Genomic DNA, 20,641 nt, shown 5'->3' on the forward strand with positions numbered 1-20,641 from the left:
ATAAGTGACTAGATCATGAGAGATCTCCTTTGCTGGGGAGTGGTTTAGCCAAGAATACCATGGGCTTCCTGGTTATTCTTTTTAGAGTCTTGTCAACTTGATACAACCTATAGTTATCTGGGAAGAGGAACCTCAATTGAGAAAATGCCTCCATCAGATTGCCTGTAGGCAAGGCTGTAGGGTCATTTTCTTGATTGATGACTGATGTGGGTGGCCATTAAAATTATTTTTCAATTTGGCCTCCTGAGATTTCTTCAGAATGATAATGCATTTCCTTGGTTCACCAGTCACTCAGCCAACAGCTAAATCTCTGGGAACTAGATATTATCTTCCTCATTCTTGGAAACCTTTGTCCTCTAGGAAGGTGGAATGTGCTTATCATATTCTACAGTTATCCTTCAGAAAACTTTGCCAACAGATGCAGCTTGCCTAGAGGGTAATATCCCTCCTTACCAAATGGCCCTCCATAGAGTTTATGTAAGCTTTCATAGAGATCTTAGCCTAAGTAAAGCCCTTTTGTTGCTGAGTGGATCACAAGGCCAGGAAGATGTTTGGCATCTCCTAAGGAAGATCTTGAGCATCTCCTAAAGGTACCCAATGGCTCTGCAGCCATAGTTAATCCTGGGATGTACTGGCAGAATATACTAGAATTTCCTGGAGTTGAAGTCACAGGTTAAACATTCTAGATCTAAGACACCAATGAAGTCAAGTTTGCTTTCATCTCCCCCTTTTCATTTTGCTTCCTGGCACAGGATAACATATCATGAAGTCTTTTACCAGATGCCAGCTCTTTATCTTAGACTTCCCAACCTTTAGAATTATATAAAGCATACATCTACAGTCATTATGGATGACCCAACTCTGTGGCAAGTTCTTTAGCTATGAAAAACTACTAAACAAACAGACACACACAGGTTCAATACTGCTGTACACAAATAACACCCTGTCAATGATGTTCTCAGGCTGTCTATTTTTGCTCTTCAACTTGTTGCCTCCTACCCAATCTTTCTGCAACAACCATTGCGTTGTCTTTCTACAAGTTCTATCCTCCTCGTTTAGTAAATGTTTTCTGAATGTTTACAGTATTTCTGGAGGTAAATATAAACATTACTGCTCTATAAGAGATAAATTACCTTTTTCTTTAAAAAAAATCCTGTCTATTTAAAGACATCTTAGGTTATACTAGCCTTGAACATGGTGCTATAACCACGGTGTTATTCTTGAGCAGGGCAATCACAGAGTATGCATCTGATGGTGCAGAGTGTAAAAATAAAACTAACGTATAAAGGGAAAACCAATGGAGATAAACTGAGTGGGGCTTTTGCTGTCATTTTGTTGTACTATTGTCATGACTAGAGAAAGCCTTTGACTATGTAGAAATAAATACAGCAGCAGCAGCAACAAAGAATATTAAATTCACCCTTTGTACTATACCAACTCTCTCCTGATACTGTAATGAAAGTTAGCTTTAATTAATAGCAATGCTAATCATGGAGGCTATTATTAAAAGGTTCATCCATTTGCCATTTTTGTGGCATCAGAGTGTCCATTGAGGGTTTAATTGTATTTTCAGGCCCTGGGATGTTGCAGCTGTCCATTTGGGGAGTAAAGGGGTATTCAAAATATAATTTCACGGACTCAAGAGTCAAACCACATGAGAAGTATTTGGGCATTTTATATTCTGCTTTTAATTCATTTTAGGATGTTCTAATGAATGTTACAAAACATACTGTTTCAGTCTAACATCTGGCTCAAATTGTCTCTATCATGTTCCTTTTTTGAAAGTCTTCAAGTTTCTGGCTAGCTGAAATAAGACTTCTGGTGTGTGTGTGTGTGTGTGTGTGTGGTGTTTAACTGTGTGTGTGTATATTTAAGTTTCTGTTTAAAAGAACAGATGTTAACAATGAAGGGTATTTGCCATGTTCATGCTATATAATTTTAAGATGTAAGTGGGACAATAAGGTAATTCTCTTTGTTAACCCATCTGATCAAGTTTTATACTTCACACACTCATACCACCTTAGTGAACACCCATGAATCTGCATTGGAGCAACAGATAGGGACTCCATCACACCTGTTGTGGTATGTGGAGTACGTGGTACTGATAAGAATTCATGCCATCACACAGTGTGGGCTGGCATGGTGCAACGGTTTGAATATGCTCTTCAAAAACACATGTTCGAAAGCTTCAGTGCAACCATGGGAATTTTAAGAGTAGACTGTGGGAGATCCTCCATTTTGTGGGAGTAGCTTTCCTATAGTCAGTAGATTTTGAGGGGAAAATGAAAGGGTAGAAATAGCACCATAGTCGAAAAGAACACAGACTATCAGAAAAGTTGCACCAGATATCACAATATGATAGTACATACTATCATATGTATGTACTACAAAATATGTAGTATATGATATGATATGCAGTATCAGTAACTGGTGTTGTTTATTGAATAGATTAGATTTAAGAATCTTTAAAGAGAAAAATATATTTAAATTTAAGCCATTTGGTTTTTTAAAATAAAACCTAGTAACAAGCATTAGGTAACAGATATGTATTTTCATAAAAGATTGTAATCTATTAAGTTCAAGGAATAAAAATATTAAAAATAAAAATATTACACTAAAAAGGGACATAATAAAAAGGGGATGGCATAAAATTAAGTACACCACAAGAACACAGCCCACAGAATCAAATAACCTGGGCTCATAGGGGCTCACAGAAACTGAAGTGGCAATCAGGGAATCTGCATGGGACTAACCTAGGTTATCTACATAAATGTTATGGTTATGTAACTGTGTCCTTGTAGGACCATTAACAGTGGGAGCAGGGTCTGTCTCTGACTCTTTTCCCTGCTCATACCCCTGGGAAGCCTGCCTTTTTCTGAAGGGAGCAGAGGAGGAGATCTGGGGAAGAGAAGATATTGGGAGGAATGACTGGGAAGAAAAGAGGGTGGGAAACTGTGGTCAGGATGTAATATATGAGAGAGTAAAGAGAAAAGGAATAGACTCTTAAAAACATCACAAATATTAGGATAAACATTTTCTTTCTTACATCCAACTTAAACGGTGCATTTGTTATATATGAAAAATCAGTTTTGTTTATGTTTATTCTTCGTTATTTTAGAGGTAAAGAAAATAGTGAAATCATTGAAGGTACTTAACAACTGGTAAAACAAAGACACTAACTAACCAATCAGAGGAGATTTTGCCACATGTCCCCGGCACAATTTGTGTGGGGCCTGCCAACAGAATGCATGCCTGGATATATAAATTACAGTATTTAATGTGACCAGGGGCATTAGGTGGGGGTAAAGTTTAATGCACAAACTTTTAGCCTAATTATTACTTGTCTTTTTAAAGAGAGCCTAATGTTAAAATATTTTTCCTATATCAAATACTTTAGTAGGATGTTTTGTGGTTTCAAAGGTTTAGACATGAGAATATTGAATGAAAATATTCTTCAATGAGTCTTTTACTTAAAACTTAAACATTGCTTGCCTCGTGAAACACTGTCTTTTAAGATCAGTCTCAGAGAAGATATGGGTAAATGCTTGAATACAGGCTTGATTTAAACTGAAATACACATCTGAAATAACAAGTCAACATCATAATGGGTTCTAAGGGACCACATCATGTGGCCAATGACTGTCCTGTGTGACTCCTTTACAACTTTCCCATGTCTCAGGACTGCCTGAGAACACAGAAGTTACTTCCTGAGACACTTTTCTGCTATCCAAAGGATACTCATAAAGAGATTCACAGAGAAGCTTTGAAGCATCTGTTCAAGAAACTCGGGCTTTCCTTTGGAAATAACCGAGAGTTTTAAAGTACAGCTCATCACAGCTGGCTGGAATTTGGGGGTGCTCCACCTCACACATGGGAGTGATACAACCTTGGCTCTGTGTCACAGATGCAGGAAGCTCTTCTCCAGCCCTATCACAGCTGTTTATGAAAAGGAAAAAGAAAATAAATTCTGCTGTGGCGAAGTACCACTCATCTTTCCCAATCTCACTGAGTAATGCACCCTGCATGAGATATTCTGTCAAAAATAAATTTAAAAAAATGATTGACAGGCAGGCTTGAAGAGGAAGGAATGAAAGAAATGACATCAGTAAGTCAAATAAAGATTAGGCAAGACAGACAAGAGGGTAAGGGATAAGATTTGCTACCTAGGAAACCATTTACAACAAAGAATGAATGTTCTTTAAGAGGATGAAACAGAAACTGCATATCCTGCTGTTCCTTCTGAGCAGTGTAGCAGGGTTGCTTTTCACATATAATCCTGACTAGACTCCAGAGAGACAAAAATCAAAGGGACTTTAGACAGTATCGTTATTCAATCCAGGCCACTAGGCCAACTGACCACACAGAAAAATACAGCCTTGCTGTACACCACAGTAAAGGAAAACCACAGATTAGAGTTGAATTGTTGCAAAAACTAAAATTAAAAAAGAAGATATGTAGAGAGCTGCGATGTACCGCACCCTTAAGATGGCACTGGCTTCCGCCTTCTGCTAGCCTGACAGCAAGTGCTTTCTGTGATAAACAACTCCTTAAGAGCCCCACCTGTATTTGGTTATCAGGCTTGCTTCTGTGTACGTGGACCTATCTGCATGTTCCACGTGGCATACTGGGGTTGGCCACCCAAACGCTTTTAAGGTGTGGATTGGCACTCCCCGGGGTCAGAAGATTGTTCAAGGTCCCTGAATAAACTGCTTAAAGAAGAGTCCGAGCATTGCATCTTCCTTGCTGGTCGAGGTGGTCGCGACAAAAATATATATTCATCTTTTGTTGGGATGAAAGTCTAATCTTTGGATGAAGCATATTGTAAGACATGACTCTTTCAACAATTGCCACCAACAAAGTTGATAGCAAATGTAAGAAAAATATTTCTAGGTGCCATTATAAAGGATTCTTTAGTATATAAAGTCTTCAAACTAGTCAGAAAAAAATTTACACAATTCCAAGTTAACAAGACCCACAACTAATGGCCACTAAATGGAAAACAAAAGCAAAGATAGTATACCACTTTATCGGAATTCACAGAAATGGGGATTAATATAACTTTTAAACTATTATATTAAACAAAATGTTAGCAATATAAATGCATACTATTGATAAGCAGGATAAACTCTTGTTAGCTACTTGAAATATCATAAGCTGGAATAATCTTAGAAAGAGATTTGTCCATTCATACTGAGCCTTAAAAACCTAAACTTTTAGCAGGCATTTAATTATATCAACTTAAAAATCAATTAGAAATAATTAAAATTTCTATAACCTGGAAGCCAAGTAATTCAATAGTCATTTAGCTTAACTTATGCAATGCACAGAAAATATCATAAACTCCAGATTGGACAAGGATGAACACCCTGCACACCAACACAGCCTCATGTCCACACACTTCCTTCTACCTGAGCCGTATTTAACTTACAAGTTAAACTCCCCTTCACATCATATATCCTCCTCTGAGCTGCTCTGTCCATATCAGACACAAAACTAACAAAGGAACTCCACATGCCCAGATCTCATTACAAAAATACAAACAATATGAAAGATTAAGGCAGTATGTCTCTCAATAAAATCCACCAGTCCTAGAAATGTTCTCCACAGTGATTACTAGCTGAACTCCAGGACACAGAAGTTAAAAGGACAACCATAAACTCCATCTAGGAATTCAGAGAGGGTAAAGAAGACACAGGAAAGCAGTTCAATGTAATTAAAGAATAAACACCTTAGTGATGCCCAAGAAACACAAGCATGTGGCTGTAGACAATGCAGAATTTAAAAATGGAATTGAATAAAGATACAGAGAGATTGAAGAGGATTTAAGCCTGTGAAGATGGAATTGAAAACCCCAATAACCCAACTAGAAAACTCGAAGCTGGATTAATCAAGCAGAAGCTAGAATATCAGGATTTGAAGAGAAGTAGAGGATCTAGATGAAATGATCAAAAATATGGAAAAATTTAAAACATAGGATAGGAACATACAGAACTGTGTTGTGGGAAACCTTCAAATTATAAGGGTAGATGAGGGAGAAGAATCCCAGGTCATAGACACAGACAGAAGTGAACACAACAAAGAAAGAGACTTGTACCTACAAGATAAAAACTACATGTCACATAATGAAGGAAACCAATCAGAATAACAGCTGAGTTCTCACTGAAAAGTGTGAAAGCCAGAAGAGCCTGGAGCAATGCAATCTGAGTCCTAAAAGGCCACCATGGACAACTTAGACTATGTTACCCATTAAAGTCATCTGCCATAGGTGAAGGTGAAAGGAAAACTTTCTATGATATAAAATAAAGCTTAAGCAAATTTGTATCCAACAGACCAAACCTAAAGAATATACGGGAAGCAATATTTCAAGCTAAAGAGAGGAATGAACATACAGCCAAGAGACTAAAAAGAAAACTGAACCTATAATTATCAAGGGACTATAGAAAGAAAAAGTTAGTTACAGAAATGCAAAGTAACACTAAGAACACAAACCATCAAAAATCAATACATAAAATGACATCAATGCTAAAATTAAATGATACAGACTGGTTAAATGGATCAAGACACAAAATTCACCTATTCATTGTCTATAAGAAATGTATTTTAGCTTTAAAGATAGGTACAAGTTTAGAATGAAAAGATGAACAAAAAAGTGCCAATCAAATGAGGCCAGGAAGAAAGCAGTCATCACCATCTCAATATCTGATAGCTGACAGGGTAGACTAAATCAAACTTAAGAAAATATAAAGGATACTTTACTCTTATCAGGGAAGAATTAATGAAGAAGACAGCACTATCCTAGCCTAAAATCTGGAGTACGCAATTAAAAGAAAATCTGCTTTACCTGATTTATATATGTTTTAAAAAGTATGCTACTGAGATGTTTTTAATGTTCATTGTCCCTAGCAGTTAGGGAAATGTAAATCAAAACAACTTTGAGATTTCATCTTATTCCAGTCAGAATGCCAAAGATCAAGGGAATGACCCAAGAATGCTAGAGTGGATGTTGGGAAAAGGGAATCTTCATTCACTGTTGGTGGAATTGCAAACTGGCCCAGCTACTATGGAAATAAGAGTGAAGAATTCTTAAATGCTACAAATAAATCTACCATATGACCCAGCTATGATGCTCCTTGGTAGATACCCAAAAGACTCAACATCCTACTCCACAGATACTTGTTCAGCCATGTTCATTGAAATAGCCAGGAAACAGAAACAACCTTAATGCTCTTCAACTGACAAATGAATAATGAATATGTGATAATATATACACTATGGAATACTATTTGGCTGTGAAAAGATGAAATCATGAACTTTGCAGGTAAATGAATGGAACTAGAAAAGACCATAGGTAGGTACCCAGACCCAGAAAAACAAATACGACATGCTCTCTCTTATCTTCAGATGTGAGTGCATATCCTGGACCAAGTACAGATAACAAGAAAGTAAAAAAGAGACCATTACCATGATAATGGGTTTGGGGAGTAATAGAGAAGGGATAGCAGGGTCCAAGTGATCTCACAAGGAAAATGAGAAACACTAAACTCACTAAGCTTCGTGCTCATCTGACTGGAAGGTACATTCTCAAGCTGTATAATTCCAACACACAACAACTCTAGTGAGAGATCCCATTCTCTCACTCTGGTGCCTCATCTACCTGCTCAATAATACGGTAACTTTCTCCTTATCCTTGAGTATGTGAAATGAGGTGCAAACATCTCTCACTGATGGCTTTAACAACTCCTTCCATTAGACATAATTGACAGGATGATGCTTAAGGACCCATTTACTGAACTGAGAGGAAACAGTGAAGGCATGTAGACCCTCAGAGCTCCAGTGAGGACTACAGGTGGTAACTGTAAGGTTCTAAACACATACAAACATTCACTGAACGGAGAAAGGTTGGGTACATTTAAAAGCCAAACAGGCTGTTTATCATTCCAAATGTAGAAAGATTTAAAAGATGGAGGATGACCTTCCGTATATATGTTTCTCTTATTAGCTGATGAATAAAACACTGATTGGCCAGTATCCAGGGAGGAAGTATAGGCAGGGTTACCAAATGGGGAGAATTCTGAGGAGAGGAGAAGCCAGAGAGGCACCATGTAGCTGCTGAGGGAGTAACATGCTGGAGCATTCTTCAGTAAGATAAGACCACATGGAAGTACGTAGGTTAATAAAAGTGGGTTAATAATTAAGAGAGCTAGCCATTAAGAAGCCTGAGCCATTGGACAAGCAGTTTATAATTAATATACATCCCTGTGTATATTTATTTGGTGTGGGAAGAGGCATTAGGACCGAGCCACTAGCCATGTTGCTAGAGGCACATATGGATGTGGTAATCGTGCAGTGAACTGCACTGCTAACCATGTCCACTTTGAGCATGGCTAGAGGTGTGTCTGGAGGAGTTAATAAAAGGCTCTGCAGGAGAGAAGCACGCCCTTTTTTTTAATTCATAATTTTTTATCATTTTTAATTTTAATTTTAAATAGCTTGTTTTACATGTCAATCCCAGTTCCCTCTCCCTCCCCTCCTCCCGCACTCCCCTTTTCCCCCACCCTCCCACCCTATTGCCAAATCCTTCCACATAGGGGATATCAGAGTCTGTCATTTTACTCTTGGTAGGGTCCAGGCACTCCCCTAAGAGTCCAGGCTGAGAGAGCATCCCTCTTTGTGCTATAGGCACATGAAGACAGTTTGAATACCAGGGATAGACACTGATCCACAGCTCAGGGCCCCATAGGTTGCCCAGGCCTTCTCGCTGACACTCACATTTTGGGGGTCCAGATCAGTCCCATGCTGGCCTTCCCACTGTCGGTCTGGGATCCAAGAGCTCTCCCCTGTTCAGATCAGCTGTCTCTGCTGGTTTTGCCAGCCCATTCTTTGCCAATTTGCTCATCACTCCTCTCTCTCTGTCACTGGGTTCCTTGGGTTCAGTTCAATGATTAATTGTGTGTTTGCCTCTGCTTCCATCAGTCACAGGATGAAGGCTCCCGGATGGTTATAGACATCAAGTTCATTATCAGGAATGGGCATTCGAGGTGGTCCCTCCACTATTGCTTAGCTTGCCAATTGGTGTTATCCCTTTAGATCACTCGAGGTCACTCTGGTGCCTGATCTGTATTCAATCCTATGATTCCCTCTTCCCCCTATTCTACCCCCACCCCCTCAACTTCCTGTTCCCCCATGACCAACTCTCTTCCTCTTCACCCCCTCTCTTCTTCCCAGGTCCCACTCCCCCCCCACCCCTCGCCATGTTCCCCATCCATTCAGGGGATCTTGTCTCAATCCTCTTCTCTTGGGTACTATGCATATATGCATATCTTTTAGGTTCTTTCCTGTTTCCCAAACTCTCTATCAGTGGAAGTGCAGACTGGCACTATCCTGATCCATGTCTAAAATCCATATATGAGTGAGTACATACCATGTTTGTCTTTTTGCGACTGGGTTACCTCACTCAGGAGGGTTTCTTCCAGTGCTATCCATTTCCCTGCGAATTTCAAGATTCCATTGTTTTTTTTTCTGCTGAGTAATACTCCATTGTGTAAATGTACCACATTTTCTCTATCCACTCTTCAGTTGAGGGGCATCTAGGTTGCTTCCAGGTTCTGGCTATTACAAATAATGCTGCTATGAACATAGTGGAGCAGATGCCCTTGTTGTATGAACTTGCCTCATTTGGATATATGCCTAAGAGTGGAATTGCTGGGTCTAGTGGTAGATTAATTCCCATTTTCCTGAGGAATCTCCATACTGATTTCCAAAGAGGCTGTATGAGTCGGCACTCCCACCAGCAGTGGAGGAGTGTTCCTCTCTCTCCATATCCTCTCCAGCATAAATTGTCTTCGGTGTTTTTGATTTTAGCCATTCTGACAAGAGTAAGATGGTATCTCAGAGTTGTTTTGATTTGCATTTCCCTGATGGCTAAGGATGTTGAGCACTTTCTTAAGTGTCTCTTGGCCATTTTAGCCTCCTCTATTGAGAATTCTCTATTTAGCTCTGTACCCCACCTTTTAATTGGATCCTTTGGTGTTTTGGAGACTTGTTTCTTGAGTTCTTTGTAAATTTTGGAGATTATCCCTCTGTCAGATGTAGGGTTAGTGAATATCTTTTCCCATTCTGTGGCCTGCCTTTTTGTCTTTTTGACTGTGTCCTTTGCCTTACAGAAGCTTTTTAGTTTCAGAAGGTCCCATTTGTTAATTGTCGATCTCAGTGTTTGTGCCACTGGTGTTATGTTTAGGAAGTGGTCTCCTGTACCAACTCGTTGAAGAGTATCTCCCACTTTCTCTTCTAAAAGTTTCAGTGTGGCTAGATTTATGTTGAGATCTTTGATCCATTTGGACTTAAGTTTTGTACAAGGCGATAAACATGGATCTATCTGCAGTCTTCTGCATGCCAGTACCCAGTTATGCCAGCACCATTTGTTGAAGATGCTTTCTTTTTTCCATTGTACAGTTTTAGCTTCTTTGTCAAAAATCAAGAAGCATGCTCTTTTTTTCAGTTTCCGGTTCTGTGGCGAATCCTGCTGACTCACCTTGGTTGCTCATTTTCTCTTGTAAGTAATTTCTACAATAAACAGTACCTATACCCTCAACAAGTGTGACGTTTATTGTTACAGTGACAATTTGGGACTGAAGGGCAGCAGGACCAGCTGAAACAAAAACTCCATCTACATTTGAACTTTACCAGTGTACCTAGAACATGTAGCTATCCATCAGCTCTTAAAGTGTTATATAAAAACAACTTATCCAGTGGCTAATAACAATTGTTGCTCTTCCAGAGGACCTGCATTTGATTCCCAGTACTCACACCGGTGGCTTACAGCTGTCTTTACCTCCAGTTCCAGGAATCTGATGCCCTCGTGCGCTTTTATGGCACCTGCACACATGTGGTGTATACACACACACACACACACACACACACACACACACACACGCACGCAGAATAAACAAACACTCAAAATATACTCTATTCAAATACTAGGATAATTGCACTGAATCTCTGAATTGTAAAGCTTCAAACAAACTAGTAAGTGGTTGGGAGCATATTTCATCATTTTCCAAACAAAAGCAGCTAATTCCCAAATCATTGAACATTTCACCCAGTGTGGAGTAGATAGCCCCAATTCCTCACAGTAGGGTTGTCTCTCTCATCTAAGTAGAAACACAATGCAGATATAATTCTTTTTAAGGAAAAAAATCTTAAAAGAATATAGGTACCTACCACTGTGTGGACCTGGTCATAAGTGCTTTGGATTTTCCCGTTTACTTTGCTTTTACCTGAAAACAAGGAGGAACTGGCATCATTTTCATTCTTACCCCTTAACCAATTCTAGCTCACTGTGGAGACAATTCCAAGTCTCACTCTCTATATTTTGGCATGTAGCTTCATTTATTATCATTTCAAACATTGATTCCAATGATGTGTGAGTACAAAGGAAAGGAAGAGATGTTCAGGACTCCCTGTAGTAGGTTGTGTCCACTTCCATTGGCCTACTGTTAGTATTCAGGCATCTGAACTGGCCTGCCCTTAGGGTCCTGACAAAATACATCCTCATCTGTGCACATTCCCTACATGTCCTTATAAAATGCTGGCCTTGCCCATCTCCTGTCTCTCTCCCACCACTCGTGTCCCCAGGGACTGGCCTCTAACCCCCTAAGCCCCCCTCTCTGCCTACTTCTCTGCCCCTTCTCTCTCCTTTCCCAATAAAACTCCCATGTGAGCCCTGTTGTATGGGATGACTTCTTCCTGCCATTTTTTGTTTTGTTTTGTTTTTTAAATTATAATACCTACCATCCTGTGTGATATTTACACATACTGGCATTTTATTTGTTCAGTTCAGCTGATGTTCATAGATCAAAGATATATTTCAAAGTACTACAATGACATCACTGGAAATATCAAGTTACTCATTATGTATTTTTAAAAATCACATTACAAAAATTCTGAAGTATCAATATTTAAATTCTGTTCATTTTGTATTTTCTTAAATACTAGAACATGATAACTATTGGAAATAACTGGAAATGAATTCATTTCATATTATATAGCTAGCGAAGTGATTTAAAGTAGACAATTAGAAAAGAATAAAAGCTTTATTGAACCAGTGATACTCACTTCCAACAACAGTCTTATGGTTGAAAATCTTGCTCCAAATCCCACCTTCTATGTTGTCTTTCACACCAAATTCATAAACGGTATCGGGCTTGAGATTTTCCACAATTGTTTCAGTGGCTGGACAGAGTTGAAAAATCCATTTCTTTTCTTTATCTTTTTCTCTATATCGAATTGTATAGAATCTGTTGGATAATGAAAATACAGCATTTGAAAAATGGATATGAAACATATAATTCCAAGTTTCTAAGACTCATTGTACTTATGTGTACATGTATTTCTATTAGTGTATGTGTACGGGTGTATGCAGGCGCAGGTGTGTCTGAGCCCAGAAAACATTGCTGGAATCTCTCAAGACTAGGGTCACAGGCATCTGAGGGATGCATGGCTGGTTACATAGGTGCTTATATCTGCACTCTAGTCCTCATGAGGGGCAGTCTTAACTGCTGAGTCACCTATCCAACTCCCTCAGGTTTCTTAACACACAGGAAAACTTCAACCAGAAGACTCCCTTAGGTGTTGGACTGTTCAGATATATTTTAAGCTTAAGAGAAATGTGTGTTTTTGTTCTAAATTTTAAACATCAAGTAAGGTTGCCATGTAGCACCACAATTGGGTGCCAAGAGAACTTCAGAATTGTCAGTAAAATTATTAGCTAGTTTGAGAAATGAAAGAGAAAATACTCAATAGTGATCTCTTTCCAGTTGCATAGAGAACAGAACCTAGGTGTTATAAATAATGTACTCATTTCATAATTTGGAGAATTCAAAGCCTCATTCCATGGAGGGTATACCATAATAGCTGCACATATGATGATGAAAACACACAGGAAGTTTATACTAACGGGCTTTTTTTTTAAAAATCCAGGTTCAACAACAATAACAAAAGCAAGTGCAAAATAATACTGAACAAAGCAAAACTCTCACATAATTCTGATGGGAATGTAAGATGGAACAGACATGTTAAAAACAGCTTTTAAAATAGGATTGAATACATCTTTTTCATTGCCTGACAATGAAAATTTTAAGTATTTTTTTGTCTTTTTTTCCTCCTTTTTTAAAATTTAAGTTAGAAACAAGCTTGTTTCACATGTCAATCCCATCTCCCTCTCCCTCCCCTCCTCCCCTGATCCCCCAACAGGACCCCCGAGCCCCCACCCAATCTCCACTCCCTTCCCCAGGGAGGAAGAGGGCCTCCATGGAGAATCTCCAGAGTCTGTCATTTCATCCAGGGCAGGGCCTAGGTCTTCCCCCAAGAGTCCAGGCTGAGAGAGCATCCCTCATTGTGGGATGAACAGTCAAAGTCCATTTGTACACCAGGGATAAATACTATCCAGGGCCCCATAGATTACCTAGGCCTCCTCACTAACACCCACATTCAGGGGGTCTGGATCAGTCCCATGCTTTCTACCAGCCTTCAATCTGGGGCCCAAGAGCTCCCCATTGCTCAGGTCAACTGTTTCTGTGGGTTAAATCATCCCAGTCTTAGCCCCTTTACTCATCAGTTCTCCCTTTCTGTCACTGGATTCCAAGAGTTCAGTTCAGTGTTTAGCTGTGGGTGTCTGGCTCTGCTTCCATCAGTCTCTGGATGAAGGTTCTGTGTCCCAGACTCTCTGGCAGTGGGCTTGTAGGCTGGCACTCCCCTGATTCAAGTCTAAAATCCATATATGAGTGAGTACATACCATGTTTCTCTTTTTGTGACTGGGTTACCTAATTTATGATTGTTTCTTCTAGTGCCATCCATTTGCCTGCAAATTTCAAGTTTCCATTGTTTTGTCCTGCTGAGTAGTACTCCATTGTGTAAATGCACCACATTTTCTCTATCCACTCTTCAGTTGAGAGGCATCTAGGTTGCTTCCAGGTTGTGGCTATCACAAATAATGCTGCTATGAACATAGTGGAACAAACATCCTTGTTGTATGAATGTGCATCTTTTGGATATATGCCTAAGAGTGGAGTTGCTGGGTCTTGTGGTAGACTAATTTCCCATTTTTCTGAGGAATCTCCATACTGTTTTCCTAAGTGGCTGTATGAGTAGGCACTCCCATCAGCAGTGAAGGAGTGTTCCCCTTTCTCCACATCCTCTCCAGCAACTGTCATTGGAGTTTTTTATTTTAGCCATTCTGACAGGAGTAAGATGACATCTCAGAGTTGTTTTGATTTGCATTTCCCGGATGGCTAGGCATGTTGAGCACTTTCTTAAGTGTCTCTCAGTTATTTTAGACTCCTCTATTGAGAATTCTCTATTTAGTTCTGTACCCTACTATATGATTGGATCCTTTGGTGTTTTGGAGACTTGCTTCTTAAGTTCTCTATAAATTTTGGAGACCAGCCCTCTGTCAGATGTGGGGTTAGTGAATATCTTTTCCCAATCTGTGGGTTGCCGTTTTGTCTTGTTGACTGTGTCCTTTGCCTTGCAGAAGCTTCTCAGTTTCAGGAGGTCCCATTTATTAATTGTTGATCTCAGTGTTTGTGCTACTGGTGTTATTTTCAGGAAGTGGTGTCCTGTACCAATTCATTCAAGGGTACCTCCCACTTTCTCTTCTAACAGGTTCAGTGTGGCTCAATTTATGTTGAGGTCTTTGATCCATTTGGATTTAAGTTTTGTGCATGGCGATAGACATGGATCTATCTGCGGTCTTCTACATTACTAAAGGGCTTTTAAAAACTACCTTTACATATGTTTCCTCAAAATTCTGAATGACCTCCCCCATTCCACACCTATCAAAGCCAAATCAACTAAAACCTAGATTAACTTTTTATTTTTGAATTTTAAGGTCATTCATTCAGGCTAAAATCATTTACCAGACATCCTCTAATGATTAAGTTTACTTGAACACTTTTAGTTTCTCTAGGCCCACTTGCTTGAAGATACAAAAATAGTTGCCTAGAATCTTAGGAAGTGGGGATCAGGACTGAAGATAAAGTGTGGACTTTGCAAAATAAAAACTGCACTTTGTTTAAAAGTATCTGAGGATATTCGGATAGCGACAGCAGGATATTAAGCCAAAATTTAGCACTTCTAAGTGTATGTAAAGGGGAATCTGTGCTTGCCAGGGGCCTTAGAGTTTAGGAACTGAGGGAAGAGCTTTTGTGTATATGACCTACTTACTGTCTTACTGGTTGCAGAGCCTGGAAATGCTTGCGGTCAGCCACTAACTTGATTTTTACCAGCAAAAGCTACTCTTGGGCTCCAATTCCCCATTTCAAACTAGCAGAAAGTTCAATGAAGGAAAGGGACTATTGCAGCCAGAACGTTCATTGCTACTAGTAACAGATGTTATACGATAGAGTCCTCTGTGTCTTGTAAGTCAAAATCCCAACAGTGATTTATAAATGCATTACATGACAAGTATGTTACATGGGATTCTTGTTGCCCTCCCCCTTTCTACCCAGTTCTGGCTCTTAAAGGACCTTAGAGAAATGCTGGGAAGCTAAAATCAGAGCAGATGGGCCACCGCAACTCCACATTTTTAGTGCAGATGTATTCCTGAGGACTTAAGTCCAGGCATGAGTCAGGATCCCATTGCTGGCCCAGCTGCCAAGGGTCAGACCCAAGGCTTTCTAATCAGCTTGATTTTATATAGCCTTCCAAAAAAGAAAGCATGACAGAATGCTCCATGGTTTTCAAAGATTCTCCACTTCATGCTTAAAAAATTCAACCTATGAAGTTCTTATATTTCAATTACAATACCAAATTTTTCTCTTTCACATCAAATTTTTCATGTATGCAAGCTTCCATGCCTCCTCCTCTACACCACTCAAACTGGTCTTTCTCAACACTATCTAAGTTGATAATTGCATAAGGTAGGAGGCTTCTAAGTCTTAAAAGAGTAGGTGTTATGCTGAAAGTAGTAAATTAAGGGCCTGCGCCACTAATGCCCCACAGATCTGTGATTCTTCCTCGTTGATTCCAGTTATTATTTTGGTAAAATCTTAGCAAAGCAAGACTATAGAGTCAGAAGAGGCCCCAGAGCAGCTACAGCTGGATAATCAAACTCTTCATCCTGTTTTCTGAGTCCCAAGCTATGCTTCTGGTCTACCCTGAATTCTCTTTCTGTGCTGGTGCTTGGCAAAAGTAAATGAAAGCAAACATAAAATGACTGAGAATCAGAGAACAGTCAACTTGGTGTTGTTCAAAGCTTTTAACTTGTTTTACTGTACATGCACCCTACTCTATAGTCAACATTACCCTCATTGTCTGAGAACATTCAGGATCAAATGTTGGTTGTGTGAGTTTTTGCGAATGATTTTGAGCACAACCATATAGAGAGAGCACGCTGGAGCACAGTGATGCTCAGTTGCAATAGAAGTACTGAGCCTGGAGGATGATGAGTGTAAGGCTATCCTGGGCTACACAACAAAAGCTCAGGAAAAAAATCATGGTGTCTTAAAAAGTAGTTAGTGGCTGAATTTATGTTGAGATCTTTGATCCATTTGGACTTAAGTTTTGTACAAGGTGATAAACATGGATCTATCTGCAGTCTTCTGCATACCAGTACCCAGTTATGCCGGCACCATTTGCTGAAGATGCTTTCTTTTTTCCACAGTTAAATACTGAACAGAACCCAAGGAACTCAGCGACAGAGAGAGAGGAGCGAAGAGCAAATTGGCAAAGAATGGGCTGGCAAAACCAGCAGAGACAGCTGATCCGAACAGGGGAGAGCTCTTGGACCCCAGACCGACAGCTGGGAGGCCAGCATGGGACCGATCCAGCCCCCCTGAATGTGAGAGTCAATGAGGAGGCCTGGGCTACCTATGGGGTCCTGAGCAGTGGATCAGTGTTTATCCCTCGAATACTAACAGGCATCAATGAGTCCATAACACAAAGAGGGTTGCTCTCTCTGCCTGGACTCTTAGGGAAGTGCCTGGACCCTACCCTGAATGAAATGATAGACTCTAGGTATGCCCTATGTGGAAGGAATTGGCAATAGGGTGGGAGGATGGGGGGGATGGTGGGGGAGTGTGGGAGAAGGGGAGGGAGAGGGAACTGGGATTGACATGTAAAACAAGCTATTTAAAATTAAAAAATGTTAAAAAAAGAAAACTGCAAAAAAAAAAGTAGTTAGTGGCTTAACCATTAGCACATTGCCAACAACACCATGACCTCAGCGGAGCTGTTCCTTCATACAAATATATTTTCTCTGAAGGTTTTGGACTAAACACCTTTTGAGACTCTGTTTATAGAAATTTCTTTCATCAACAAATTAGATAGTCTATTCTAAAACCCTCCCTGAGGCAAAACTAAATTCATAATGCAGCTGTCAGTAAACTATACTTAGGGGAAAAGTGAAGAATAAAGTTAATTTATTCCTTGCAAATTTTCCCATTGTTAGCTACTTTATGGACTACACTTTTTCAGCATGATTTGCATTTGACACAACTATATTTCCCAAAACATGGGCACTATATATTTTTCCCATCCTTCTATCAGAGGATTCCTCCCGACATCCCCTTCATTAATGTTCTTTCTTTATAGCAACTGGACAGAGATACTGTTCTCACCCCATCTCTTTGGTTGTGTCACCCTTTGATTTCAGAGAAGTGAACTTCTTGGTCATTTATGCCACTTTCTTACTTTGTAAGCACATCAACCTTTCCTTTGACTTTCCAAGGACGGTGTGTAAGTGTTGAGAGATCTACTAAAGCAACCATAAAAATGACTGCTCTCTGAACCCTGTCACTGTATTTCACTACAAGCATAATCTACCTTTTTCCACCTTCTTAATAATAAAAGTATCCACATCCCATTATACTCTGGTGTGTGGCATCTTTAGCAGCCTGGGTCTCCTAATTATAAAATACAATGAATAAACTATGCTTCTCTAAGTTTCACATCTATCTTAAAATCTTCCCTGAGTCCAGTCCTTGCATAATCCACATTTCTGTGAACTTCTGAGTCCCTTATCCCTTCATGTCTAGTCTTGTTTCAGGCCCATGCATTCCTTTCCACATTATTTCTTGTGCACTCATCTTTACTACTCTTACAAAGCATTTAGCATGTTATCTTTGAATGCTTGTGGTAATTTTCAAACATCATCTGGCCAATAATTCTATAGAGAAGATAATAGCTTAGAAAATAATACTGGATTTAGTAAGTAATAGAATCACTAATGACAAACACATCTCAGTGAAGGAGAGGAAGGGGATGTGAGCCAATAACATGGATAGTGATGCTGTAAAAATCAAGAACATAAGAACAGCCTTAAAGACTAAGAAAAGAGGCTGGAATGAACTGGATCAAGAGAATGTGGCTAAGAAAACCTTGAGTCTATTTGCACGCAGGAGGCAGGATACCGGTGGCAAGGAAGGGGCAACTGAAAGAGAGAGGAGACTAACCACCAAGGAACCAAAGGCAAAAAGGACGTGGTAAGAAGTGGAATCATGACTACTGAAGCCAGAAATGTGATCCTTGGAGGAGAGAGATGTAAGCAGAGGTCAAGACGAATTTGGGATAGAGGGATAAACTGACAGTGATCAGTCTCTAGATTTCCTCAGCATTGCTGAAGGTATCATGGACTAAGGTATGGAAAATAACCAGTGAACATGGTCAGTGTGCTACTGTCAGAATGGGGATAACAGAAATGCTTTGGTTGGGACTGTTTATGTGGGAACAGAGAAGTAAAAGATGAAGACACAGATATGAGTACTTCTCCAAGAAAAACCAGTGTGATTTGGGGTCTTTAGACACTATAGAAAATAAAATACAAAATAGTAAATGAATGTCCAAGTTAGGGTGTAAGGAGAATTTCAATGTATTTTCAAGAAATAAGAAAAGTAAGATGATGTTTCCAGAAAAAAGGCTATCAGTTCAATTTTATCAGGTTGATTTTGAGATTAATAGTAACATATAACTGAAAATGAGGACAGTTCCCTGCTTAACCATTTAGCTTGTGTTTACCACCAGCCTGAGCACATGAGCCCTGCTCTCACAGAACACTATACTGAACTCCAGGTTCAATGAAGTGAGGAAGTCTAGAAGAAAAAAATGTAAGTTATTATCCCTCTTGAATAACCAAAAAAGAGAATAATAATTTTATACTACACAAATTAAATATGAATATGTTAGACAAATAAACAAATTAAAAAGATGAAAAAGCAATCTTGAAAGCCTTGGCAAGCTAAAAGAATGGGAAGGACAAAGAAGCAATCAATGTTAAACCAAATTTTACTAAAAAAATTTTTATCCTTTCTGTACATCAGCTTAGAAAGTTATCTTTTGGTCTTAGACTGAGGACACATGTTACCTTCTTCCATTCAAAGACCACCGAGAACAAAACCATAGATGAAACATCTACTTTCCAGCATGATCTGGGGAAAGGATCCAAAATCGTGGAAGACCCAGACAGACTACATGAAAACAGGGCTAGGAAAGGACTGAAAAGCTAAAGTAATCCCCCATGAATACACCCAAGCTTAAAGCTGAGCATGGGGTGTCCTCATTGGAAACTTACTAAGTCAGAGCTTTGATATACAAAGCCCAAAGCCAAGGAAGAAGGGAAAAACTTGCCTGAAACATTCTCTGCATGGGATAATGGAGGTTTCTAGAATCCAATGTGAAACTGTCTTTTATAAATCCGTCTTTACAGAAGATTCATTGGCTTAAGCCAACTCCATTTATATTTCCGTGGCAATCCAAGGGCAGTCAGATCCCAGTGGCTTTTAAAGAAAATATTGCTCAAAAGAAAAATCTCAGCTATATTAGTCTTCTAATTTTCAAGACATAATCATCCCCTTTAGCTGTTATTACTTATTCTAACCCATTAGATTGCTCTAACCTCATAAAAAGGCAGCGAGACTATATGAGGGTTGATTTCTCCAAGTCTGTTTCTAATTATTTGCAATTCTGGTAGAGGTACTTGGGTGTTTATAATGTGTACAGTATTTTTGGTGCTTTTAAACAAGTACTGCCTGTTTTTCTGACACAGAACAAAAGCTTTAGAATAGGAGCTCATTACTAACTGTGTTGAATTGGGAGCAAAGATGCCTGGAAAAGCAGAATCCACAAGTATTTAAAATGTTCCTTTTTCAGCCATGACTCTTTTATTCTTCTTCAAGCTATGTCTTAGCAGGTCCCCGTTTTCCAACTCGGATTTGAGGAGATGCAATCACTTTGACATGATACTTACTGAACCTTTTGAACACTTTACTCAAAGAAGAACTTTAATACTGTAATTTGATATACATGACTACATTTATTTAACAACACGGGTAGGGCCAGAATTGGTGAGCCAGGGGTAAGGGTGAGATGCATTTATGATCTGAGTCAGACCAGCTTTAGAGTCTATGGCCTAGCTCTCAGCATCTGCTTCGACATTCTCTAAATGCTTTCTGTCCATCAGAACTAAGAGTAGATAAATTCTTCAGGGAAAGGTCAGCATTACTCAAGCATAAATAAGGAAAGTCACAAGGCACTGGAAGGCACTTGCTGCACATGCTCCAAAAATTCCCCTGGCTGCTGCTGATTTTGGAGGAACATATCACCTCAAGGATTCAAGCGAGCAAGTTGACCAGCCATTAAAACCAAAGT

The 20,641-nt window shown here is 39.4% G+C and overlaps 1 protein-coding gene across 25 annotated transcripts in view; it reads right to left on the reverse strand.

The window, feature by feature from the left end:
* The window catches only part of LOC101831061 (ABI family member 3 binding protein), a 210,688-nt gene that overhangs the window by 106,914 nt on the left and 83,133 nt on the right, over positions 1–20,641 (reverse strand). For all 25 annotated transcript variants that reach the window (XM_040750661.1, XM_040750651.1, XM_040750665.1 and 22 more), the window contains exons 5-6: positions 12,115–12,296; positions 11,221–11,276 (exon numbers count right to left, since the gene is read on the reverse strand). In XM_040750661.1, coding sequence (XP_040606595.1) covers positions 11,221–11,276; positions 12,115–12,296 — 238 coding nt within the window. The remainder of the gene's footprint in view (positions 1–11,220; positions 11,277–12,114; positions 12,297–20,641) is intronic.

This window comes from Mesocricetus auratus, unplaced genomic scaffold, assembly GCF_017639785.1.
Source record: "Mesocricetus auratus isolate SY011 unplaced genomic scaffold, BCM_Maur_2.0 Super-Scaffold_100008, whole genome shotgun sequence".
NCBI classification, from domain to species: Eukaryota; Metazoa; Chordata; class Mammalia; order Rodentia; family Cricetidae; genus Mesocricetus; species Mesocricetus auratus.